We start from the raw sequence: 26,814 nt of genomic DNA on the forward strand, positions 1-26,814 counted from the left end.
TGAATTCCAAGTATAAACTTATCAGTGCATACAGCGTTTAGAGTGACGCATATCTGATTTTATCAACCTGTAGCTCACTGTGACTCAACCGGGAAAAATCCTGACGACAATACAAAAGTCTCCACCTAGATTTAGGACAAAAGCTGCAGAGCTGGGTTTACCTGTAGTTTGTAACTGAAAAAAAGGACCGACCGTTAGGGTGTGTCAAAATAAACAATAATTCGGACTGATGGCTTTATGTGATTTTTAATATGTTTCACACAATAGGCTGGTCACACTGACATTAAGACAAGCAAGCATTCATCAGGACATATCCTTTCTATATCCAATCTCTTTCTTCAATTGTTGCCTTCATTGATTCACAATAATCTGATTTACTAGTGGAGTTCATTATAATATGCTGTATGCAGCTCCACTTTCATCATCTCTGAAGGTCTTCACTTATTGTCACACCTTGACTCCGATAAGTCCTTGCAAAAAGGAGGCTTGTCACTTTTCATTAGATTTTATTGATCTGTGTAAACTTTCTGCAAAATCTTTACATGCAAAGTTATTTGCAAACATACATGTTTTTCCAGTGCATGCACTATCTATGTACAAATACAGAGATAAACCAAGAAACATTCCACTGAACTGGCAGAATTAAGAAGAAGACAGCTATGGGTTAGGCTCAGAGAGAAGCCTGTTGAAAAATAAAATTCTTGGTTATTTTGTATGTTGATCATCTGGTGATCACTGCAGTGGAAGTAGCACAACATAAGACGGTGTGCGATGCTACTGGTGGGTGTTTGAATCACGGCCACATGAGTGGCTGTGCAAAGAAAACAAGACACTGGAATGCGTATGTACAGAAAGTCATATTCAACAAATTTTACTTGTTTCAATATCTGCTACTGATAGAGTTGTATGAAGTCTTGTGAGGATGTGCTCAGTTGATTATCAGTCTATGCTGTGGATGCGTTCAGACCAGTTTATTCAGATTACACCATAGTTACCATAGTCATGCAGAATATGGCCTCTTGTATATAGAGTATTAACAGGAATGTTATGGGGAAGAAGTGTAAACATTGATGGAAATACAATAGCATTAATTTCTTACAAAGTATATATATCTTGAACCACAAGACCTTTCATGCATAGGTTTTTTTTGTTTTCGTCTTTATCTGTATTTTGACGTTGGAATAACTTGCAAACCGCTGTATAAATTGAGGTCATTCCACTTTGTAAGGTGTGCTTTCCTTGGTTTGCTGTGATTAGTGAACAAACACACACTAAAGCCTTGAATGATTGGGTGTGGCAGAGGGAAAAGGGCCCTGCTGTGCGCGTTGGGGTAAAAGCAGACTGCCCAGGCACGCCAGAGTCAGGAGCACAGTGCATGCAGGTAAAGCTGCACATATGACATAACCTGTTCCACCTTCTCTCCTTGTTAAGTGGAGCAGCCGAACTTACCGTGTGCATTCAGTGTAAACACTACAGTAGAAAACCTCTGAGGTGTCAGAGTGAACCACGAGCTTCCGAAAAGTTGAGGTAGCAGGAGGAAAATCCTTGTTCCTGCCAATTCTCACCATAAACAAGAAATAAACTAAAAAAAAACTTTAAAAAGATTTGTTCATTTTTCTCTAAACACACAGTTATTACTTTTCACAAATCATAATTCACAGCTTGAGTAACTATACATAATAATTTGTAATGTTTAACTAGGTGTGCTATAATTTTAAATTACAAATCAACAGCAGCTGAAAGATTAATCTAGCTCATGGTCCACTGACTTATGTATCGTCTGTATATATCAGATGTCTATCCTAACCTGAGCAATGTATCCGTGTGTAAACATTTTTTTCATGGAAATATACAATATGTTCAGGACAGTGAGCCCAGTTGAAATATATTCAATGGTGCAGCTGCGTGTTTTTCTTATGTCTGTGTCTTGGCATGCTTAAACAGTTCAAGTGTTGCACTACAGCATGACGCAATCACACAAAAAAATCTAAACAAAATAATTCCCTGACAGGCTTAAGATTAACAAGCCCTATCGAGGCTTTTATGACTTGAATGAAGATTTTTTTGACCTCAGATGCCATAACATATTGCTTCTCTAGTTCTGTGCCAGTGCAATTCCTTTTCTTTAGCAGTATGTCAAGTTCAGCACACTATATAACCTCACTGACTAGACGTGATGGCCCTTATGCAGCTGTTTGTTCACATATGTCTTAATTAAATTAGTGAAATCTCTAATTCATTTATGGCGTGATTTGTCCCAGAGGCAGATTAAGTACCAGCACAGGCAGACAAATTGTTAATAAGGGAACCGGAAAGAAGAGTGTACTACATCAGAAGAAGGGAGGTGAGTGAGCCTTTGTGATGGCCAGGTAGTGAAAGAATTAATAACACAATAAAGGTGCATTGAGAGATGAATGCAAACCAAGTAGGTAGGTTTTAGCTCATGCTGTATGTGTGTGGGAGGGAATGGTTAATCACTAGTAACTGGATTCTCGTTATACAAGGTGTGCCAGCGCTCAATCCTCTTGTCCTTGTTCTTCAGACATTCATACCAGTGCTTCAGCCTCTCTCCTTTGGCAGTGATACCCAGCTGACACCCACCTGTCAGGGAGGAAGTGAGGCGTGAAACACAGGCGTTGGTGAACAAGTGGCAATTGTACTTTTATTTCATCAAAGCAATTAAGATCAAATATTTACCAATGTAGTCGTTGGACTTCCCGATATCGTAATCCCACACAGAGATATCTAAACTCTTCTTAGCCAGTTCACTGTGTTTGATCTCATAGCCGAATTCCTGAAATTGAATAGTTTTTTGAGCCACTTACCAACCTTTTTCATACAGTAGTTGCCAAGTGATTTGATAATCATTTTGGGATATGCTTTTTATTTGCAGGCCTTCACCTTGAACTCTCTTACAAACCTCATTAAACTCTGGGTTTAAAGTCCTCTTCTTGATTTGTGTTTTGCACTTGGCCTTCTTCCCCATGTCAGGTTTTAGACATCTGAAAATGTTACATAATTCATTTATGCCATTTCTAGAGTTATACATTTACAAGCTTAATGTATGTCTCGTCTTTCTTTACATACATTTTGACATATGGGTCAGAGTAGCCATTAGCATCCATGGCAGCCAGGTGAACACAGCGTACAACACCCACGAGGAGACGATTCTGCTGGGTGCTGTACATGAGGGAGATCAGAATCCGGCCGCGCTCCTCTACCTCTCCGCCATCTTTCCCTGGCTAAGACAGAAAGAACAAAAATTGTTTAGTAGGATGCACGATAAGGCTTTGCAAACATTCTCTGGAGGAATCTGTCATGTTCAGGCATGCTTGGAAATAAAAGCATTGCCTCATCTTCGTAGAGAGCGATGCCTCTGGCTCCCCCGGCTGTTGCAGTTCTCTTTGTCTGCGTGGGGAAGGGACGCGATTACAGCAGGTCAATAAGAGATTCAGACAATAAGCGCAAGCAATTGTTTGAATGCAATTGGGCTTCACTCACAGGGATAACTCTCTCCAGACACACGTTGAAGTTTTTCTTCTGGTTTAACTTCAGTTTCTTCAGCGCCACTCGGGTTTCCCCAATAAACTCATTATGCCCAAACTTGTCTTCATCACAGACAGACAGCCTGAAATCAAAAAATGATTTAATTCATACACACCTCTCACACATTTTAAAGACTCAACTAAGGGCACATTATGTTTGAAACATAAAAACAGGATGATTGAAGGCTGTCTGAGGCGTAGTATATCCACCTGAGGGTCTTACGCTGCATGTCCTCATCTGTCAGGCCATGGTAGGTGAGTGTCTCATTCCACGCAGGGTTGCGGGTGTTTCTCAAAGTCTTGGTGCGCAGCTTGTTAGACTGTTAAATGCAGGTTAGATCAGGAAGGAACTGGAAATATCTCTAAGCATGTTAGTGCAACGCAAGATCTAAAACATCTGTGGTTTGTGCTCTTTTATCACAGGAAGAATCTAAATGGTGCGGCTTCCAATCAAAAGGTGTTTTTGCCACTCAGACTTGCCTCCCTCTCCACGACGGAGACGACGCAAGCAGATTTTATGTTGTTGTCAATTCAGACCACAAGGTGTCAGGCTTGAGCTAGCAGAAGGGGCAGTCATCAAACCACGGGTGTCTAAAATCACCACCCTTCATTTTTTTGCTTTGCAGCATTTTAAGGTTATAAATCTTTAAAAGGAAGTAAAAGCCTAATGTAGGAATGGTGCGTCTTTTACCTTACTAGCTCCAGGCAGCAGATGAAGTTTGACATAAGGATCTGCCAGTCCATTTGAGTCCATGGGCTTCAGTCCCTGACAAAAAAAATGGAGTGCCATGTCCATCACATCATTATGAACAGCAGAGAGCAATTAAGCTTAAGTGCCATTCAGGAGCCTTTTAACATAACCCACTTGATTGTAATTGTCCTTTTATGTATGAGAATGAGGAGAATAGTGGTACCTTTGCTTTGAGGATGCTACAGTGGAGGCTGTTGCTTTCCTGTTCATAGTGCAGGCTGAACTCTAGAGAGCCCAGGGTGGCTGAAAGAGAACCAGAACAGTCGTTACATTAGACTACGGAGGACAGCAAGTCTGCGCTTGAATCATTAAGAGTATAAATACAGGGAAATATTCTCTTGAAATGAAACAACACTCAAGAGAATAAAAGTGAGAACAAGTACCTGCCCAGAAAGGACAGAAAGGATGAACAATAAGTAGTGAACCTCATTCATGAAACAGTCACAGGCCACTGTTTACTTTAAGTAAACAACACAAAAAATTCATTACAAAGCAGGGGCATAGAATATAAAATAAATCAAATAAACATTCAAGTCTCAATGGAAGACATTCGAAAATAAGGGTTTGGGAAGACTGAAATGCTGCCCACACAGATTTTCTTTGGAGGAGTTTCATTGCCTAGCATAGCTGTTGGGGACGAAATGATCAAATGTCATTCGTTAATTTATCTTATACAACTTTTCTGGGCTGAGATTCATCCTCAACTTGGTGCAAGGACACAAAGATCTACTTACAAAACTAAGAGTCTACAACCATAAAAATAAGCAGAATTAGCTCATGCACCTTTTTATAGAGAACAGACACATGTATAGATTTGATTGGTTATACATCAAACACACAGTTCATCGGACCTCAAATTATAACATTCAGTTACTAATTTAACCAACAATAACTGAAGATTTGTTATACACAGCTGAGCAGAGTGACTGAAACCAGTCAGCGCCACAGGACCAAACTGTTCTCACCATCACATCTCTATAGAACAGACATGTGAAACCATTTTCACTCCCTACACAAGGGATTACATCAAACACAAGGGGAATCTATATCTTGTTAGCCCTGTTGTATCCAAAACTATTTGCACAGCTCCACATTCCCAGACCTCAATAAAACAAATTAACACCCAATCCCGCAGAGAGAGAATAAAGGCCGTCTGACGCTGCAGGCGCAGAACATGGATGGCATGGCACCATTCTTATCATTTAAATGGGATATCGAATATATGAAAAAAAACTATACAATTACATAGTTAGGTATCACTCGTGATTTAGTGGTTCACATCTTCCTCTGCTTTAGTTCCATGGATATTAATCATCATTCCTCGATAACATATGTTGTTTATCAATTGTCATTTTCTACCCAGCTCAATAGGCACTTCCAGAATTATACTTCCTGTATGCAGAGACTATTGGGCAATGTATAGATATGAACTAATACCAACAGATGTAAAGGCAGAAATCAAGAAGCGGCATGTTATCCCCCTTAAGGTGACAGAAGTGCAATATACACCATCATCAACACCCAATACTGCATGAAAGAAAACACCCCCTCTTTACCTTAAACTAATAGAAATAAATCACTCATGTCAAACTCTGCATGAGTTTAAATTAAACTACACACACCAGCTACCGTACTCTATTAGAAGATCAAGCAGGTGGTGTACTCACTGGCTTCATCCGAGTCATAATCGTTGGCCTCCTCCTCCTCCTCAGCTGGGGGAGGTTGCTGTCGGGCAGGAGGAGCGCCGTAGGCAGCGGGCTGCCTCCTGTCCTCTCTGGCTGCAGGGGGCGCTCTCTGCTCTGGAGGAACTGCACCGGAGGAGTAAGCCCCTCCATCTCCTGCCACTGGACCTACAACCACATTCAATCATCAGTGACTGCAAAAATTAACACCACTAGGGATGCAATCATTTTAAGGACATGGAGAAAGGATTATGTCCTAGCTGTCGCTCACCCTGCTGGGCCATGGTGGCTGATCCAGCGGGCTGTGGTCTGGAGCTCTGGACGGGAACCATCTTCTTCATCATCACTGGGCTGCCCTGCCCCGCCTCTTCAGGGCCTGCACCGCCCGTGGCCATGCGCCCAACTGATGGTTTAGGGGCCACAGGTGGGTAACCAGAACGGCCCTGTGGCTCCGGTGCTACAAATAAGAATGAATAGCAGAATACAGTAAACCCAAAGACACACACTATACATTGGGGAGATATGCATAATCACACCAAGTCAGGCTCCTACTGCAGTGGAATCAGTAATTCTCCCTAGTCTCTCTGGATACTTTTGATGTTGCAGCTTTTTCGTTGCCATCGCATTGACCTACATACAGTATACTACAACAAGCTGTGGCAGCCGACTACTGTACATGCAGCTGCTATGTACAATAGTCTGTTGTCTTGTCTTATGGGGGAATCACACTGCTCAGGTAATCACACTGAAAGTGTAAAATGATGTGAACCATCATGCCAGCACCCACTGGAGGCTCATCCCATGTCACAGCATGCACCTTCCGACAGCTTAATTGAGCTCTTCATCCCCCTCCTCAGCAACAGTGGGCGGTACTGCCAAATTTGGGAAGCAGATAAAAGGTTTGAAAAGAGCAATGAGAGGCGGGTTCCAAGAATATGCTGATCTAATGAGACTTAAGAGGTGGCGCTTTAAAAACAATGCTATTTGCTAGCTTTTACGAGTGGAATACAAACTTAACTGTTTTTCCTGTGCCGATGTGAGGGCTCCGGGACAGAGGATGTCGCATGTGTACAGATTGTAAAGCCCTCTGAGGCAGATTTGTAATTTGTGATTCTGGGCTATACAAAATAAACTGAATTGAATTGAAAACTGCACCATTGGTCTACCCAAATGTTAAATGTTGTAAAGACACAAATAGCTTAAATGGCTCATAGCTAATGCTAGGTAGACTTGTTGAATAAAAGGTGAAAAAAGCATAATGTTTGTCGTTTGGAGTGCTGCAGGAACGAGTTTAAAAACTTGGAAAGGAGTTAGCATTTTTGCTATTCCAACTCTCTCTTCTCAAAGTCAGTGGGTTTTTGTTAGTTGCCTAAAAAAAGGTAAAGCATTTTTTTCTATGATTTTTAGTACGTTAAATCTGAATATTTTACATTTCTTATAAAAAGGCTCAATGATACATCATCATGAAGACTGGTCCTACTTCACAGCCTTGTTGCCCTCATAAAACTGTGGTGTAGTTCGTTTATAACGTTAGCTTGTAATTGTGTTGTTCATCCATCTTGCTGGGGAAAAAAAATCATAAAAATCCCGTTTTGTTGAGTATAACAATGTGATGCTAACTTCCAGGGTTGGTCTAAAAAAATGATGTCATCCCTTCAGCACTTCATACAATATGCCATTCTACGGTCGGCGGGACACCATAGACATTGACAGCATGTCTCCTAGCAACACAGGCCACCAGATGTCAGTCTGCCATGGGAAACACCCACCCAGAGGCTTGAAGCGTTCATGTCCAAAATGTGTTTATCCCCTTTTGAAAATATTCTATTGTGTACAATAGTAAAACATATGAACAATAGCTGTAGTGTTTATGTTATTGACAAACACAAAAACGTGAAGGCATTCCAATTTCAGTTTGGCAGGAAGCACTGTTGAGGAATGGAAATCTCAAAAGCAGCTCGAATAGAGTGGCACATCCTTTTTAAAGATTCCTACATACTGAAAACCTGAAATTTGCTGCACGGAGGCAGCGAAACTGACTTTGACTGATAAGGACATGCCTGTTGCCTTAAAGCTGAAGGGCAGATCTACCTGGTGGTTGTGGTTGGGTTACTGCCTGCCTAGGCACAGAGACTTGGGGCTCCTTGTGGTCTGCAGCTTCCTGGGCTCCTGTCTCTCTTCCTTTAGATAATGGCATGGGCGATGGCAAGAAATGTTTGGGAAAACCTTTGAAGAACCAGGCACCAGACCTCTTCCACACCTGAGAAATAAATAAATATACGTGTGTTACCGACTTTCCAACAGACAGTTGAAGTATTTTATGTGTTCACTGGTGTAAAACACTCACCTCTCGCTGCTCTCTGCAGATCTTGCAAAGCCACACAGCACGTGGCCGACTGCTACACTGTGTACCACACTTGGTACACATGTTCTACACGACAGGAGAAAATAAAGATGTCCAGATGCTCGCCATTTACAATGCTTTTACAAATACACAGCTCATAGACCATGACCTATTGTGTTTCCTCAAGGTTTGTATGATATGCAGCAGGGAAGCAGGTTTTTCTTTGGTTGGAATAATTGGCTGACTTATTACCTACCTTTTTGCAGTCCTCACACACCACTGAGCTGACCCCAGGTGACCCAAACTGCTCCCCACACAGCAAACAGCGGGACTGTCCATCCCCACACACAGTCTTCTTCATGTCGTCCAGGCGATTTATCAAGCGCCTGCGACACCAAAGGGTAAAAGTACTTAAAATGTCACCATTAACTATTCCCAGGTATAAAATGTATGAATGTCCTCAATCTCAACAGGCGATTTATGTTTTTATATGCACACTTTGAAGAGCTGCTGCATGTTTTAAAATGTCTCACCCAATTCTCTCCTGCTCCATGGCCTCCATTTTCTCAGCACGGGCAATCACATTGTTTATGATCTCTTTCTCTTCATCTGTCAGGTCTGGACCAGGACCAGGGCCTGGCTGCATGGTCCAGTTCCCCCTGTCAGACAAAAATATTCTCCAGTTGAGGTAACGCTGCTAATGATGATTTTACTAAATAATAAGCAATCACACATCTGCATACAAGCAGCATCAACACATTACACTGCTTTCCAAACAGCAGATATACATGATGCAGATAAGGGAGGTGGAGTAGGAGTGTGTCTACTTACTGCTCTTTATCACTGTGTCAAAGATCACACATCAGAGGAATGCAGGTGAAAGAAAGGAGAGCATAATGTTGGTTGGTATACTCATAGGGAAGCTTAGCAATACGAAGATGTTCTGACACTCATCCTTACCTAGCGTGCATGGTCCTCTGCCTGTCGTTGGACTGCCAGCGATCCGAGCTGCTGCTCATCACTGTATCTGTCATGCTGCAATGTCACAGTCTGCAGGTGAGACAAGACAGACACGAAGACAGAGATGAATTCAGCATGAAATGTTCTTGATACAGAGTTGGCAGCTTTTCCTAGTTTAAGAGCTCTTAATTAGGGTGGGAATAAATGTTTGTTTTTTGATTTTTTTATAAAGTCTGACTTGCGTCCAAGTAATGTGAGTTGAGTCCACACTTCTTACCATCCTTCTTTCCTTATCTCATGCTTATACAGCACTGACTTAACTGCCACCATGGACTGCTCACTCATCAAAAAGGATTTCGCGTAGAAGTTTGCGTGCCACAACAGTGCTGACCAAGAGTTGGCAAGTCACCAGATACACTTCCTTTAATTACCACACAGTGATGTAGGGCTAAATAAAAGGAAGCTAATGATGACCTCACGTTAGTGGCCATCATAAGCCAAAGAATTCAATTAAAAATAAGTCTATTAAAGTTTCCAGAAAAGTAATAATATTCCCTTCATCTGCTTGCTTCCTTTGAATTTAAGCCTGAAATATCAAAAAAATATCAATGGCAATGTAAGCACATTTTCTCGTGCCAGATTTACAGCATAATCAGAACCATCTTCTCCTGCCAAGCCTGTTTTATCAAATTCTTTCCACAGACATATTTAATCAAGCAAATGGACACAGGACATCATTGCAAAGAAATAGCACAAACAAAAGAGATCTATTAAATACAAGCCTAAGCTATGCTTGGATCCAACAGGGTTAGTGCTGCCTAGTGTGAGTATTGCAAAGGCAACAAAGCAAAGCTCCTGCACATTAGTGACCAGAGTGAAATTACACTGAAGTGGGTGGTGTGATTTCTTCCAGTTTGTGACTCCACACATTCCAAAGAAACAGATGGTTCCATATAGCAGGAGTGGCTCAATTATGCCATGATACAGGAGGAGGAGGAGGAGGAGGAGGAAGAGGAGGTGAGTTTGTACTGACAAGGATGACTAAGAGTCTTTGTCTCCAGCGTTTCTGATTGTTCCTGGTTGGAGCGGAGGCTTTTATCCAAAGTGATGTCCGTGTGTTCACAGTTGTCAACCACCTCTACTCTTTCTCCGAGGGTGCTGGTAGGACCAGGTGTCTGGTCAGGTGTGATGGGAGGGCTGATGAGCCATTTATAAAGATCTACAGGGCAGTTATTGTCACCCTGTGTGGTTATAAATTGGAACTGGATTGTTTGTGGGATGGCTGTGTCATCAGAGTACGTGAAGTAAACGATGACAGGAGATAAGCTTCTGCAGTTATTTAGCGTTACATGGTGCAGGCTGAGAACTCAGACCAGTTCAAACGAGAACAGGGGGGAAACAGTGAGCTGTCAACTGTTTTCATTTCCCCAAAAGCCCTTATCCATATGATCCACCAGCAATGTAATTTAATGTAATTCAATCTCAGAGTGACATGGTAAAGATACAAAAGATGTCAACAGAAATCACTGAGGCGATTGCCCGTGGACATGTCTACTCAGTGTGTGTGTGTGTGTGTGCGTGCGTGCGTGTCTCTGTGCAATTGTCGTCAAGCCTCTGTCAGGCTGAACATGGAGTGATGCTGCAGCAGCCGTAAACAGGAGGATAGAGTAGTGTATGTCCTGAGGGAAAGTGCTGGCAGCCAGAGAAGAAAAAGGAGCGACAAGAGGATATAAAAGCCTCTCCAGAGCTTCACATGTCCAGTATTGTGATGGTGCAGGATGAGGAGAGTGCTGGTACTGTATTGGAGAGATACAGTAAGGAATATAATAATGATAAGGCTAAAAGGAAAAATCAATCAATTTCACTTGTCCTCAGCTTTTCACAGCAGTATAGAAGCTTGGAGAAAGTGAAGAGGGAGCGAAAAAGGAGGGGTGTGCCGCCGTCTCCCTCATTCAGCTGCTCGTGTTATGCTGCGTACCGTCGGGCTACATACCTTTTGAGCTCTAATCTGTTGCTGCACTGCCTGCAGGATTCACAGAAAAACAGAAAATTTGCTGTGCTATCAATAGACACTGGGTGTATTCTTTTCCCTCTGATGCTGCTGCATCCACCCAACAGTGGCAACAAAGTCTTCGGGGAGCATTTGTTGTTTTCCACTTCTCAGCAGCAGTCTGATGGTTCAGACATCACTCTGAGTGTACAGCATATACCAGATACACGGAGGTTCTCAAGCGTGGCCCTCCTTCACTTGCCAAAATGAATTATTCCACTTTTGTCTAACTTGATTGTCCTGGAGAGGTGGATGAAGAGAGACAGATGGGAGGGGGCAGTCAGGCATTGGGCTGGGTAATCACTGACTCAGACAAGTCGAAGCTCTCTGGCTCTGGGGATAGATGTTACTGCATCACAGATGTGGACTCTTCGCAGAGGTGACAGTCCAATTAGCATGCAGGAAATAGTCTGAAGGATTGTAGCCACACTTTTCTCATAAGGAGCTGTCAGTATAGGCTTTAATACATCAGACATGGAAAGTCTTGGTTTCACTTACTGTGCAGTCAGAAAGGGTGCACATCACAGACATATAAAAAAAATGTATCTGAGGTCAATTATAATGGACTGTCTCAAACGAAATGTCAGAGTGAGTCTGGCTTTTCTGCAGATCTGACATCACTGTGACCCACAGACGATCATATTTGATGCTCTTGAGGTTATAAATGCAACTAATCTGCGTCATCAGTGACTCTGTCTTGGTGCGACAGTCATCTCGTAAATGTTTTCCTCCAATATGAGTCAGTAAGGTGGTGGATTCTTCTCTGGGGAGCAGCAGATATTTTCCTGTGGGCTTTGTATTTTCCAAAATGTCGTGAAGCCTCTATGACTTGACGATGCTTTCAGACTTGGCGGCTGCAAGGTGGTGCCAATAACTTTGCGAGCGACCACACAACAGCGTCTACAAATACACCGGGCATGAATAGCATCAGATTATGTGTGAGATGACAACAGGAAAGACCGGAGGGAGAGCATCGACTCAAGTTAGTCATCTGCCCAATCATCATAAGTCATCCACCCAGCAGGATCTCTCCTGAGTAGAGTTTCTTGTGAGGGTGGAGAGGACCAATTTAGAAAGCTGCATCTCCTGCTCGGGTCCTGGGAGGATAGTCAATACAAATCTGCATCCGTACATCTTCAGGGATGTATGCATACGAAGCTCCCAGAGCACACCCTACACATTTTACATCCATTTTTAGAAACACAGCCATGCGTTCTCCTTGGATACTTGAAGTGAATGCTCAGTGTGAGTAACTAGTCTTTTGCACAGACTCACGTTGTTATGTGACTTTTGATGGCAGGTGTATGACTCATTACTGCAGAAAATATGACTAGTGAAGGAGTAGACCTGAATAAGAGCACTTTGTTATGGCTGACAGCCTGTCAACTTTTTAAAGATGAATGAATTGCTTGTTGAAACAAGAGCTGAAGAAAGCAGCGAGAGTGACAATGAGGTAGCAGGACATTGATGGATTGATCCAACATAGATTCAGAGGGGTGAAGCATCTCCTCTGTTCCGAGATCAGCAAAAACAAATGCGAAAAAAACAAGGTTTTAATAGTAAAATGCAGCCATACAAGCAATTATTACAGGACTGTGACGTTGTTGACTTCACCTAACATATCCAACATATTTTTTTATACCATCTTTGTGTCCTATTTGTCATTGTATTGAAGTTACTGACATTGGAACACAACGTGGTACTGCACTTCAATTCCAGGGCAACAATTCCCTCGCCATCCTCCAAGAAGCACATTTTTTTTAAATGGGTTAATGAGAATAAGAGATCAATGCAAAGTCCCACAATTGGTTTCACTTTGATTTATCTTTCATCAGGCCTCCATTCGTATTTCCATGCCTGGGGCTACCTCGTACTTATGGAGATCGGATGTTGCTCTAAAGCTCTGCTGTAGCCAGCACCCAATCATCCACCAACACCCTGAACCGTTGACCAGCAGCCCCTGCAAGCTTACATCAGCACTTTCCTCCAAAACATTTTGCAAGGTGCTGATTCTAAGTAGATGTCAGAGTTGATATTCATGTCAGCATGGCATATCCGTCCTAGTAATGATTTAATATTCTTGGGAAACCATGCATGCTTTTTTCAGGTTACTGTGACCATTAATGTTTAATCAGCTGTAACACGCCCTGTTTTTTCCTATTAAAGACCCAATAACCTTGCAAACCAAACGCAATTTTTCAAAGTGATGTGAAAAAGAATTTCAGCTATTACATTTTTTTAGTAATTACTTGGCTTATATTGCCCTGTGTGACTTTATACTCACAATTGATCATATTATGAAACACGGTTAAACCAAGCAACAAAAAGGGATTAATCTTTCGGAAAAAATTAAGCCTGGATGTTTGGTGTAAAATGTATGTGATACTATGTCTTCTCTCTTTTTATTATCCTGCCAACTATTCAAAAACTGTGATATACATACATTTTCATTTTAAATATTAGAACTGCAAAACAAACCTAAATAGTTAAAGAAGTTAAAGAAGAAAAGGAAAATAACATATTTAATTTCATCCTGATTTTTCTTCCTCGACCATCTGGTCTGGCCGCGACTCAGATTGTTTTATGTATTATGAAACAGAACACAGGCTGATATCCTCAGACAGGAGAATCTTGGCTGGTCTACAGTTTCAACTCAAGTCCTGTGGTGATCTGGGAAATCGTGCCTAATGAGGGAGGACTCTTTCATTAAAATCTCTTCTTCAGTCACATCTATTAATACAGACTTATATGGGAACCGATCAGAAGTCAAATTTACCAAAATCTTTGGGGACAGACAGAAGGCAATATTACATATAATTTACATAATTTGCAATCATACTATCACAACTAAGAAATCAACATCTTATTGATAATTACAAGGAGCAAGGCTTTTATGATTTAGAATTGAATGCAAAAATGAAATGCCCCAAATGTAAAAAACTCCCAACTACTCATGGAAAATGAAGACGGTAGAAATAAAGCCCATTATTGTGTACTGCTGTGCATACTGTTATGAGTCATCTGCAGACCTTCACTAAAATGTGAGCTAGTTGACAATACCTTGACTCACACGCAGGCTACATGTTGTCAAAAAAGTACAACCAGCTGCCACCTCACATTCTGTGGTGTCACATGTGGGCTGGTGGTAGGTGGCTCTAATGTCAAAAAGAAATTCAAAGTCTGTTCAGTTTTCTTAGACTAACTTATACCACCACACAGTTGACTGGGCAATAGTTTAATATGGATGACTGGAGCACACCCAACCTAAATGGTTATGAGCAGTAAATCTCTTTCTACTAAATGGAATGTCACAAACATATAACCAACTCTTCACAGTTTTCAGTTGCTGGTGTCTAATGCTCACACACCAGGCATGCAGGGTGAATGGGGAGACAAGGTAGGAAGGACCAGATAAACACGAGGTTGCCACCCACTCCCAGTTGCATGGCACAACCACACCCATCCCCCATAAGGGGACTGTGAGCGGCCAACGTAGCAACACACTGTAGCCTGGACCTGGGCAGGATTGTAAAGCACTGCACCAAGAAGCCCTCCACTGCAGGAGGAAAACATCACTCAGCAATTCTTAATTATTTAAAACTCCCACCCACCATTGCTTTTCTCTGTAAGTCCCCTCTTTCATGCATTAGTGCACACTGTCTGTACTTGGGCCTATATCAGGCATCATGTACAGAACAGTGGATTTTATTGAGAAAAAAAAAAAGAATTGCAGAGCTTCGGACAGAAATTATTCAACTCTATTTCGGGAAACAATAAGGATGTTTGTCGGTCTTTTAGTTCTGTGTCATTGACAAATCGTTCATGTTTTCACTCAGACTGCGGCGTTGACAGGGACCATCTGTGGAACCACCTGTGAGGGCTCTTCACCCCTCAAATGCGTGAGTGTTGCAACGTTTCAAAAATACACACACTCTTGGCAGGCATGTCTCCAGGTCCCGCATCGCTGTAGAACAAACAGGAAAGACCATTCAGGGACCAACGAGCTACCGCGCTGTTATCCTGCTATCGCTGTTGGCCCTGTCAGACCTCAACAGGGTGGGGGCTGCGTTTTTCATTCTTAAATCAACTCACTGTATCAGCAGTCATAAGTCTCATTACTAATCATCCTCAATTTAAGCAGAAAAAAGAAGTAAACAGCTATTGAACATGGAGCAATCCAGCAAGAGTTTGCAGTAGGAATCAAATGTGCTTGGCTGATGGGGATTCATCCCAATGGCTGCTGATGCATTGGCAAGTCATGCTTCTTCAATTTCCTCCCATCATATCTCGGGGGCAACAAGTACGACCAGACAGGCATTATAGTCACACTATGCGTCTATTTCCTACTAACCAGAAGTGACCATGCATCTGGTGGTCTGTTGAGAAATTATTTTTAACGTATCAGATCTCTTACCAATCCCTCAGTGTGACGGCCATTATTCTGCCTCTTTGTTGCTCTGCTTTGAAGATCTGGCACGGTCCAGCTGCTGGATATCTGACCCTCCCTCTTGTTCCACCAGCAAACTAGGAGGTACAATGCCCCTGGGTGCTTTCAGCAGATCTTTGTTGGCAAACGAGAGCTTGTTCTAGCCTGAAATCACTGCAACAATAACATTAAGCCTCGGCCCAACATCTGAGACAAAAAACACTGTTAGGAAGCTTGGCTATGTCACTCGAAATTAGAAGTTTGTATATTTAGATGTCACCCTGAGCCTCTGGAGCAATAGCATTATGCAGCTTTGTGAGGAGGCAATTATACTTGGTAGTGGACAGAAAGGTTGCTTATAGCTGGCTGTTTTTTATAGATTTGACCAAATCTGTTGTGGGTTTTTAACTCCTTGCTCTCTTGAGGGAGCTTTGCTTAAAGGCCACATTAATTAGAACTGTCTTTTCCAATACGCCACAGTGTTTAGGCAGATATAATCACCTGTTTCCGAGAAGATGGTGAATCAATTCTCATCCACTGCTCTGATTAGAATTTGAAGATGAAGCCACTCCCTTCTGAAGCTCGGCCACAAACGGCAGTATAATCTCTCTGATAGAAGGAATTTAAAAATAGGCTCAAAAGCAAGGCCCAGAAACCAACACATATTTCTAGTATAACATGTGATTTGGGTACTAAGTTCCAAATATGGATTGTGAAGAGCACAGAGGAACATAGAGTCATGCACCTTTACCAACTGTGGCCATGGTAACGGAAAGATCAGAAGACGAGAATCAGAATGATTAAAAGCTGTGTGCGTGCATGTGTGTGCACCAGTCTATGCGTTTGTAGTAAACGATACAGTACCTGTGCCAAATTACAAAGCCCATGCAGCGGAACGGGCCATTGTTGCAATGACAGTGTCAGTGGATCAGCTCTCGTATGGTTGCAATACGAGACATGGTAAACATGGTTGCAATTTGTCAGAAATGATGCATCTTGCTAGGATGGTTGAAAAAGACAGAATGTTTAGAGAGGAAGACAAGCTGAAGACATGGTATTATGGGTACAGCCTCCTTGTATCCTTCAGTTTTAAATTATGCAGTTAGCGTGCAGAGCACTTACTTCATTCCTCCATTTTTTTTCACCTTTTCCCTTAACACCCATGTTTCCTAGTGCTCTCCATCCCTCCTTTTCTCTTGTTTTATGTGATGTATCCCTTAGACACAATTTTCCCCTTTTCTCTCTTGACTAATTCCAGTCTTTCACTGGACAGAAAACAGTGGGCTGGCAGAGAGACTGAGAAATACACAGAGCGAGAGAGGTACCAGCAGAAGGGTGTCGTCCAATCACTACTGTGGCTGCTCATGTGAGAGGAGGCAGCTGCAGATATCTACCGTTCATTCAGTCTTTTCTCCCCTCCCCCATCTAATCCCCATGCTTCAGGTCTGTAGGAGGAGTTGGAGATGGTGGAACCAACTGAGAGGCGGATTCCCAGCTTCTTTTTCTCTGTCCTCCTTCCATATTGACACCAGCAGCAACACTCACTGCTCTGACCCACTAAGTGTAATAAGCAGGATGAGATAACATCACAGCAAGTATGTCACTGAATCACCTGTCCTGTGGAAAAGATGGAGTTGAGAGCTGCCCTGCCCACATCAGCATTTAGAGGCATCACTGATGTTTTCCTCTTAGTCTGCAGGCACATCAAGCCCCAGTGTACACTCCTAAAAAATCCTGCAGCAACGCCCAGGGACCGCAACCACACAATCTCCCACATGATTTACTAAGTCCGTTTTCTCATGTCAGATCTACAACAAGGAAGCGCCCGTGTTGCAGGAGTGCAGCCAGCCAAAAGTCTTGTTTTAATTCATCTTAAAAGGGATTTAACAAAGCCTGTCGTGCTGCACCAAGAGTTATATTCTTCGGCCATTCATGAATAAACTACTAGTACATCACAACACCAAAGCATGCTGTAGTAAATCAAATGAAATAAGGAGGCGATCAGCTCCAGCAACACGTCTGTATCAATGACAGGAGCATTCTGCTGCAGAGCAATGTTTTCAGTAAGACATATTTTCCCTGCAAACGAATGGATCAATCAAATGTTCATTTACATTTTCTACCTCACATATGTTAACTAGCAGCAGTTCAAGTTGCACTGCACGCAAATGTACCTTCTTTTTTTTCCATTCAAATGACTCAGTAAGTAACAGGTTCATAAAGACAGTCCATGAAAATTAATAAATACAGGCAATAAAATGTGTTCCCTCATATGAAATCATTCCCAGCCCCTCTCTCTCTCTCTTGTGAATGAACTGCTGCATTCATTCAACTTGTAAATGAGAATTTTCTAACGCACTGAGTCACTGACCAAACGCAATAACATCACAGGGATTTTATGTCATATGGATGCAATGTTTCAAAAACCTGCGAATGAGATCATACAGCCTACCTGAGAATCCAGCCCTGCTTTTTCTCTCTCCTCTCTCTCGGGGAGCTGTCAGGGAATGATGCGGACTAAATGTCTGTGCAGCGCCTGGATACGACCACGGAGTCAGTCATTGCGCATGGTGCCTGTCACCGAAACCCGTGTGTGTTTTCTTTTTTTTTTTTTTTTTTTTTCTGCCAGGAGGAGTAGTCTGCTGCTCGAGGCTCAGCGGATCTCCACAATACGTGGGAACCCGTATTCTATCCTGCGTGGTAGATGGAAAGCCCTTGGTACCCTGGGAAGGAAACCCCTGGATCAGAAGTGATAACACTGACGCTTAAGTGGGCAGTCATCACCTGATTCGATTGTCTCTTTATTGAGAGCATGGTGTCTAAATTTGTCCCATCATGCATGCTTGCCTTATTGAGTCATTTTCCATGGGATAATGTAGGTTTATGGGCTGTGATGATTTGTAACTGAGCTTAATTTCATCCTAACATACACAGAATAGTATGGTTGTTCAAAGTTTGTTCGGCATTTGAATGCAATGGGGTTTGATACAATTGAGCAACTTTCCTATTTTAATCTGCATTTTTATTTTTATTTTGTGTTTATTATTATTTTTTATTTTTTTTCCCCATCTATTGAAATACCGTTATGTTCCCTACACCCTGATAAAAATGTATTTCAGTAACATGAGTGGGGCTCATAAATTGTTTAGTAGCAACTATTAAATATCCAAATATAATCACTGCTATTCTAACATCATTGTCTCAATTTTAAGAGTACATCGCCACTTTGATTCTTACTGTGCAGATATTACGCCATCTATTGGATTGAGTGATTATTGCACCAAAAAAAGGCATGAAATGTGCCTCTTTTGCTTACTTACTGCATATATTCCTGTGTAAAATGGATGCAATCGGCCCACAAAGTGCCCAAACACACTCACTGTCAAATACTTTGGATCGACGTCATAATAGGCAGAGTTTTTAGCAGCTTTGGCGCATGTTTGCCACACCTACACACAGGAAAAGACTGGAGGCAAAGCAAGAGACTACTCTCCTCCTACTTCCGGGTTCGCGTCTCACTTAGAATACTCAAATTGTGAAAGTTTTAGTCTGATACATGTGATCTACGCCATAGACTGAATATAAAAAGACAGACATGTTCATTCTACCTATTGCCGGGTTCATGTCAGATGCAGATATTTCTCAAAACGGACTTTTCTCAAGTCGGTTATGAGGGGAGACCTGCATGGTGTGACCTATCTTGGTATCGTATCATCTTTGGTCACGTGTCTGAGTTGTTGCCACTGTAGTCACATGATTTGTTATGTTGACGCTGATGAAGAATCATGGCTGCCCACCTATCGTACGGCAGAGTCAATTTAAACATTTTGAGAGAAGCAGCACGGAAAGAGCTTCGAGAGTTTTTGGACAAATGTGCGGGAAGCAAGGTAATAAAAAACCACAACACCTAAAACATGGCCGAAACAGCGACGGTGATACATATCCATGCGTGTCACAGGGAAGCTAGTCCCTTGTAGCTGTCAATGGTCGACACGTCTTGCAAAATACATGCAGGTTATTTTAATTAAGTAATTATGTTATGACTGTGATGATGATTTAAACACTACATATGATAGTGTTTAGCAAACCTTTCCGCATACAGGTGATTTTCAGGTCTTTGTACTGATGCACGTGACTTTATGCTTCCTTGCTTTGTAGGCCATCGTTTGGGATGAATATCTGACGGGACCTTTTGGATTGATAGCACAGTATTCTTTACTGAAGGTAAATGCTTCCTGTGCACAGTGTTTTGTATTGTGAAAGGAACACAGATGATGTTTTAGACGTCATTGACACAGTAAAGTACCATATTTAAAATTGCTTAGTTTTTTTTTGGTAATAAGATAAGATAAAATAAGATAATCCTTTATTGGGGCGGCTGTGGCACATGAGGTAGAGCGCTTGTCCCGTAACCACAAGGTTGGTGGTTCAAACCCCTCTACCGGCAACATGCCGAGGTGTCCTTGAGCAAGACACCTAACCCCAAGTTGCTCCCCGGGCGCTTCATTGCAGCCCACTGCTCCTCCGGGATGGGTTAAATGCAGAGAAATAATTTCCCCATTGTGGGACTAATGAAGGCTTAATTAGTATTATTATTCTTATTCTTATTATTATTATTATTATTAGCTTTATTAGAAATGTACAGGATTACAGTAGCATAGGTTATAGTGCAAACAAGAGACATAGTAAAAGAAAAACAAGATAAAAAAAACAGTATTATAAATAAGCAATAAAAACAGTAAAGAATCCACAATAACTGAAATATTATATATACAGACAGAAAACTATTATAACTATAATTGCACAGTGTATTTGTATTGCACAGGTTTTTAGTGTCATGTGGTCTACTGGGAGCAGAGTTGGTTGTGCAACCTGACAGCAGCCGGAAGAAAGGACCTCGTAGTTAGAGATCAAACACATGCTGTATGATTAATACTGTTTTGGTTTTTTATCAGGAACATGAAGTGGAAAAGATGTTCACCCTCAAGAGTGGCAGGCTCCCCGCTGCTGACGTCAAAAATATCATCTTCTTTGTTCGTCCGAGACTGGAGCTCATGGACATCATTGCTGAGAATGTGTTCAGGTTTGTTTATGTGTCTCGTTTTCAAGCCCCTCGGTTTTCATCAATGCTTAATGCGTTTTCATGAAAGGCAGGGCTTTTCAAGTCCCTTCTGTCACTTTGCCAAGCTGTTCATAGTATTAAACACTTTTTTCCCTGGCTTGTGAAACTTCAGTGAGGACAAGATGCATTCGTCCAGAGACTTCCACATTTTGTTTGTGCCTCGGCGGAGCATGCTATGTGAACAGCGGCTGAAGGAGCAGGGTGTGTTGGCCTCCTTCGTCAACATTGATGAGTACATCCTGGACCTGATCCCCTATGACGGCGACCTGCTGTCTATGGAGTATGAAAGTGCTTTCAGGGTGTGTTTAACTTGTAAATCTCAGATATATATCAACCATTGTGCTGCTCTATTAATCATTTATGTGCAGCAGCAATTCAATATTATGACATAATAAGAATAATTGTTCAAATATGTAGGATCTCTTGAACTAATGTTTTTGATCCAGGACTGTTATAACGTGTTTTTTTCCCTTGTTTCTCTTACAGGAGTGCTACTTAGAAAATGACCAAACAAGCCTTTACCACACAGCCAAAGGCCTCATGACCTTACAGGCACTGTATGGCACCATTCCACAGATATATGGGAAAGGAGATTGTGCTCGGGTGAGTCTTGTGCCAAGTTGAATCATTATGTTAGACAGTTAATAGCACAGTCTCAGCAGCTGCCAGGTGAGTTTGAGAGAAACATCCTCTGCTTGTTTGCAGCATGTTGCCAACATGATGCTGAGAATGAAGAGGGAGTTTGCCGGCAGTCAAAATCAGATCCTGCCAGTGTTCGATACGCTGCTCCTCCTGGACCGTAATGTTGACCTGCTCACCCCTCTGGCCACACAGCTCACCTACGAGGGTCTCATTGACGAGATCTATGGAATAACTAACGGTCAGAATAAACCTTTGTTGTCACCTCGCTTTGTGTGAATGTCTGATATGAATGCGCTGTTATAGTTATCTGAAGTCTGCATATATTTATGCGTTTATTGAGTGTCCACTTCCTCTTTTTCTGATAGCCAGTCCTTGTTTTTACTCCCTCTGACTCAAAGGTTATGTGAAGTTGCCTCCTGAGAAGTTTGCGCAGAAGAAGCAAGGTGAAGCGAGTAAAGATTTACCCACGGAGCCCAAGAAGTTACAGCTCAACTCGGCAGAGGAACTGTATGCAGAAATACGGGACAAAAATTTCAATGCTGTCGGAGCAGCGCTCAGCAAGAAGGCCAAAATAATTTCAGCGGCTTTTGAGGTTGGTCTTGACTGATCTTTGCATATTTGCCTGTTCTAAAACGATGACGGTGTAATATTCATTACAATAATGTAATAAAAAGGCCTGCTGCTTCCAGAGAGCTACATTGGGTCACCTCCAGACATCTCAGCTGCTCTGGTTGTAATCTCTTTGGCATTTTACCACAAAAGGTCATAACAGTAATCCATGATGTTAGGGAAATGATGACAATCTCCTAGAGATAAGATAAAGTTCTAATCGATCACGCCTTAACAAGAACAAACATATTGCCATTCTTTCGTCAGCTCAGAACTCAGGTATATTGATTGTAATACAAGCTAAATTCTACAGATAAGCAAAATTAGGCAGCATCAGAGGTGTTTAACCCTGGAAAGCAATGAGTATGAGCAGGCTGCTCTTTTCTGATGGAGAATAAGCTTCTCCCCTAGAAAGAAAGTGAGAAAGCTGTGGAATCCAACTCATTATTGGCTCAGCACTTAAAGGGATATTTTCTTTGTCTTTCAGGAGCGCCACAATGCGAAAACTGTGGGAGAAATAAAGCAGTTTGTGTCTCAGTTGCCCCACATGCAGGCAGCTCGGAGCTCCTTGGCCAACCACACCTCTATAGCAGAGCTGATCAAGGATATCACCAGTATGAAACAACCCCTTTCTTTTCCCCTTAAACTGCTTTATATTTTATTTTGTTTGCATTTAAGAGATAAGATAATCCTTTAATCCTGCAAACAAGAGACATAGTAAAAAAAATATTATAAATAAGTAATTACACAGTAAAGAATATTAAATAAGTAAGTAAAAAATCCACAATAACTAAAATATTATATATATAGACAGAATAATTATTGTATTGTAATTATTGTATTTTAGACTCATTCTCACACCATATTTCATTATGACAAAATAAAGCCTAAAACCTTCACACAATCTTTATTTGAAAAAACTAAGTAACCATTATCCATCAACTTAGGGACTGTTTGGAGTAAGAATGCTAATTTTCCTGGTATTAAGTAGTTTAGGATCCCGTATTTCTTTGTTCCTACACCATTATGTGTTTAAAGTGTCATCTAGGTTAGGTATGATGTCATTAAATCTAACTAATGTCTCATGTTTTAGCATCTGAGGCCTTCTTTGATAATCTAACAGTGGAGCAGGAGTTTATGACTGGAGTCGAGACAGACAAGGTATTCTTCTTCTATTTTCATATTGTTTTTCCAAAGTGAATCTGTCACATCAGTGTGTACAGAGGCATACCATGGTTTCATTCGATTTTACTACGGTTTATTGAAATCCTCAAAATAATAGGAAATGTGTCATTGCGTCTGTTATTCAAGTTTTGTATCAGCTACTGATTTAAAAGAGAATTTATCTATATACTTTATCTATGGGTGCACAAACGTTCTGATGAATGTTTTGTTACTCTCCAGGTGAACACATATATAGAAGACTGCATTGCCCAAAAGGATCCACTGATCAAGATACTGCGTCTGGTGTGTATGCAGTCAGTCTGCAACAACGGCCTCAAGCAGAAGGTGTACGACTACTATAAGAGGGAGATTCTCCAGGTAAAGTGTTTTTGGAGGTAGAGTCTTCTTTGTGCAAATGTAAATTCCTTCTGCATCAATGAAGAAAATATCTGTGAATTGCAGTATACTGTGGCTTTTTTTTCCTCCAAAAACTTAAATGAAACTGTTAGTTAAAAAAATATTTATTAATGCCTTCATTTTATCTTTTTTTAAGACCTATGGTTATGAACACATACTAACACTGAACAACCTAGAGAAGGCTAGTCTTTTGAAGCCACAGACGAGCTCAAGGAACAACTACCCCACAATAAGAAAAACCCTCAAACTGTGGATGGAGGACGCCAATGAACAGGTACACGATTTATTAAACAAAGAAAGATCTCTGAGGATTTAAACCTATGCACTTTTGAGGAGGACCTTGACCTCTCTGCCTGTGTTTTTGTTTTCCTCAGAATCCCAACGACATCTCCTATGTGTACAGTGGCTACGCTCCACTAAGCATTCGACTGACCCAGGTCTTGGCCAGGCCCGGCTGGCGTAGCATCGAGGAGGTGCTGAAGATGCTTCCGGGCCCACACTTTGAGGAGAGACAGCAGCTGCCTGCCGGCCTTCACAAGAAACGTAAGGACTAATGCAAACTAGGCCTTCTGTTTGCTCTGCTGCTGGCTAAACAGAATAAAAGTAAACGACAACCAGCCTGCCCCGTGTAGATAAGACACAGGCTTTGTTTCTGTCCAAGTCAAATGCTGAACAGCAGCAGATTGATGGCACAAAACTGACAAAACCACAGAGCCGCGGCTAGTGTCTGTGTGGAAGAGAAGGCTAGATGGAAAGCATGCTGCGCTCTATTTGTCAGTGACCACCAGGGCTTTCCTTCAGTTTCCCCCATCTTTTCATATTGGCAGTAGTAGGTGTTACATTGATGTGAATAATGAATTTAATTATACACTCAGTTTGAAATGTGCTAATTAGAACAGTGAGTTTGGGCGTTACACAGTTGACTTGTTTCTACATGTTTGCCTCACATTGGATTTCAGAGGTGATAATAAGGGACTAAGCTAGGGGGAAGGCTAAATTAGTGTTTTCACAATTCTCAATTTGGTGCTTTCGTATTGAGTTTGATTTCTGTTAAAGTAGGACATTTGCATAAATTAATATTTATTTTAGCTTTTACCTTTTGTTTGACGGAAATGCATCTCCTTTTACTGCCGTACAGGTCAGCAGGGGGAGAATCGGACAACGCTGGTGTTCTTCCTCGGTGGAGTGTCGTATGCAGAAATAGCCGCTCTTCGATTCCTCTCTCAAATGGAAGACAGCGGGATGGAGTATATTATAGCCACCACAAAACTCCTAAATGGTACAACTTGGATCAAATCCCTAATGGACCGGCCTGAATCCCAAATCTCCTGAGTCACCTGCATGTACACCTGGCCACATCAAACAACCCATCCATCCATCAGAAAAACTCAGCTGCTGTTTTTTATGTCTATATCTGTGTACTGCAGGTGTTTCATTGATGTCTGAGCAACAACAGGCCCTGTAAAGGTGCCCCGTGGAGTTTTTCTTTATTCTGTGTTACTGACCAAAATGTGTTGTGTATCCTTGGGCCCTGACATGTTCAATGCAAATCCTTCTTTAATTTTAAATCGAGCATTGTTATATCCATGTTTTCATGCTTGTGTTTGCTTTATCCACAAACTGCGGATCAGTGGAATAGTGTGAAGCTGGCAACAGAAATGTGTTTCAAACACCTACACCCTTATGCGTGTGCATGATACAAACAAAATGTTGACCCACTTGTTAAACATTGCTCAATAGTGCTTCTACTGGTCAGAAAAACTCCACAGGGTACCAAGATTGTTTTTTCCTGTCTTTGATTTGCACCCAGACAAAATAATATCGAGCTGGTTCAATGCTACTGTTTATCATACATCCCTTTGTCTTCTGGCTATGTTTTCATGACTGAGGTCATCGCTCTACTATGGAGCTGCTGTAAATATGTATGTATGATTAAAAAGTTTTTTTGATGTTTGAGATGCTGTCACTCATAAGAGGATTAAATGTGCACATCTTCAGTTTTTGAAGGATTTTGTAGGCAGCTTTCTGTGACTTTTTCTGGGCTAATAGTACGTAAATAAAGTATTTACTAACTGAATTTTGTCTTAAATAACTTGATCACGTGGGAAAACATTTTGCCTTTTGTTAACTAGATAATTTTCATAAAGCCGACTGTGATAAGGGAGAGCAGATGAAGGGCAGGAATGGGGAGTGTATCCGTCAGCAGCGGTCCAGCTCTCTGAAGGAGCAATTAGCGCAGTAACAGGCCCCCGATCAGCCGATAATGGCCCTGCACTGTCTGGAGAGCTCAGCCCACGGCGGCCGATGATTTGACAGTGGAGGACACTGATTGAATTAGGAGGCCATTTGCTCCATGTTCCGGCAGAGGGAAACTGTGCTACAGGAGGGTGTTTGATCTCTGTTGCAGTCGATACCTTGTCCGTGCCTTACACTATGAACATAAGGAGACCTGCTGACAGCACTCAGATGTTTTGGGGAACTGATCTTGAGTAAATCTATGTTAATTTCCTCCGTGTTGATTGACTAGAGGACTTGGAAACTGCTTTGATTCAATGGATTTGAAAAATACTTAATTCTGGGATCTTTGCGTGACGGCCAAAATCTTTCACTAAAGTCCCTTTGTGTGAGGAGCAGGTGCACTGACGCTTAAACTCCCATTAGATTAATCCCAGGGGATTCAGATCTTTGATCAGTTATTGCCTTTGGCTCCTCCTCTGCCACAAGGGCTTGAAACGCTCAAGACAGAACACACCAACTTGGACTTCAGGGCTGGAAGCACAGGAGCCCACTTCATAATCAGTTCCTGCCTCAACAACACCAAGGTACGATTAGTTTAAGTTCGTATTTGACTTTATCTATTTTTTCATACAAGATAAAAATGTATAGTTTGGCTTGTTTGTTATTCATTCATGTATGTTTTAGTTTCATTTAAATCTGTTAAACCTTTACCAGGACAAGACATCTACAAACATTTTTAATAAATCCGACTATGATATATTAACTTTATTATAACATTATTGTATTGGCATGATAATTAAATATGACGTTATTTATTTTGACCTTCAACATGGTTCACATATGAGCTTGGCTGAAACTTCTGTA

The 26,814-nt window shown here is 41.6% G+C and overlaps 2 protein-coding genes across 4 annotated transcripts; one reads left to right on the forward strand and one right to left on the reverse strand.

The window, feature by feature from the left end:
* Window positions 1–517: 517 nt before the first annotated feature.
* On the reverse strand, window positions 518–19,167 carry LOC129101075 (rabphilin-3A-like). 3 transcript variants are annotated; one of them, XM_054610696.1, is made up of 17 exons: window positions 19,079–19,167; window positions 9,283–9,372; window positions 8,856–8,981; window positions 8,579–8,708; window positions 8,326–8,409; window positions 8,070–8,238; window positions 6,250–6,435; window positions 5,964–6,146; window positions 4,460–4,539; window positions 4,237–4,311; window positions 3,756–3,865; window positions 3,502–3,628; window positions 3,352–3,408; window positions 3,088–3,242; window positions 2,921–3,002; window positions 2,698–2,794; window positions 518–2,601 (listed from the first exon to the last, which is right to left on the reverse strand). In XM_054610696.1, the coding sequence occupies exons 2-17, from the start codon at window positions 9,354–9,356 to the stop codon at window positions 2,471–2,473; spliced, it is 1,866 nt and encodes a 621-aa protein (XP_054466671.1). In that variant the 5' UTR covers window positions 9,357–9,372; window positions 19,079–19,167; the 3' UTR covers window positions 518–2,470. The 3 variants fall into 3 exon arrangements, with proteins under 3 accessions (XP_054466671.1, XP_054466670.1, XP_054466672.1); XM_054610695.1 differs by lacking the exon at window positions 19,079–19,167 and adding an exon at window positions 18,211–18,483; XM_054610697.1 differs by lacking the exons at window positions 9,283–9,372; window positions 19,079–19,167 and adding an exon at window positions 9,154–9,160.
* Window positions 19,168–19,421: 254 nt separating this feature from the next.
* On the forward strand, window positions 19,422–25,789 carry vps33a (VPS33A core subunit of CORVET and HOPS complexes). The gene is made up of 13 exons (XM_054611013.1): window positions 19,422–19,645; window positions 19,917–19,982; window positions 20,714–20,841; window positions 20,993–21,179; window positions 21,367–21,483; window positions 21,586–21,760; window positions 21,921–22,114; window positions 22,619–22,745; window positions 23,225–23,292; window positions 23,536–23,673; window positions 23,849–23,986; window positions 24,087–24,255; window positions 24,851–25,789. Exons 1-13 carry the CDS (start codon window positions 19,544–19,546, stop codon window positions 25,042–25,044), a joined length of 1,803 nt encoding a protein of 600 aa, XP_054466988.1. The 5' UTR covers window positions 19,422–19,543; the 3' UTR covers window positions 25,045–25,789.
* The last annotated feature ends 1,025 nt before the right edge of the window (window positions 25,790–26,814 follow it).

The sequence above is a fragment of the Anoplopoma fimbria genome, chromosome 13, assembly GCF_027596085.1.
Source record: "Anoplopoma fimbria isolate UVic2021 breed Golden Eagle Sablefish chromosome 13, Afim_UVic_2022, whole genome shotgun sequence".
Taxonomy (NCBI): Eukaryota; Metazoa; Chordata; class Actinopteri; order Perciformes; family Anoplopomatidae; genus Anoplopoma; species Anoplopoma fimbria.

Excerpts from the sequence above, each read along its gene's own strand:
- LOC129101075 (XM_054610696.1), bottom strand. The coding sequence starts at position 9,356 with ATGACAGATACAGTGATGAGCAGCAGCTCGGATCGCTGGCAGTCCAAC. Across the intron at positions 4,312-4,459 it reads GTAGCATCCTCAAAGCAAAG|GGACTGAAGCCCATGGACTC; the intron begins GTACCACTATTC and ends TTTTTTTGTCAG. Across the intron at positions 3,003-3,087 it reads TCTGACCCATATGTCAAAAT|ATGTCTAAAACCTGACATGG; the intron begins GTATGTAAAGAA and ends TAACATTTTCAG.
- vps33a (XM_054611013.1), top strand. The coding sequence starts at position 19,544 with ATGGCTGCCCACCTATCGTACGGCAGAGTCAATTTAAACATTTTGAGA. Across the intron at positions 21,180-21,366 it reads AGTATGAAAGTGCTTTCAGG|GAGTGCTACTTAGAAAATGA; the intron begins GTGTGTTTAACT and ends TTTCTCTTACAG. Across the intron at positions 21,761-21,920 it reads GATCTATGGAATAACTAACG|GTTATGTGAAGTTGCCTCCT; the intron begins GTCAGAATAAAC and ends TCTGACTCAAAG.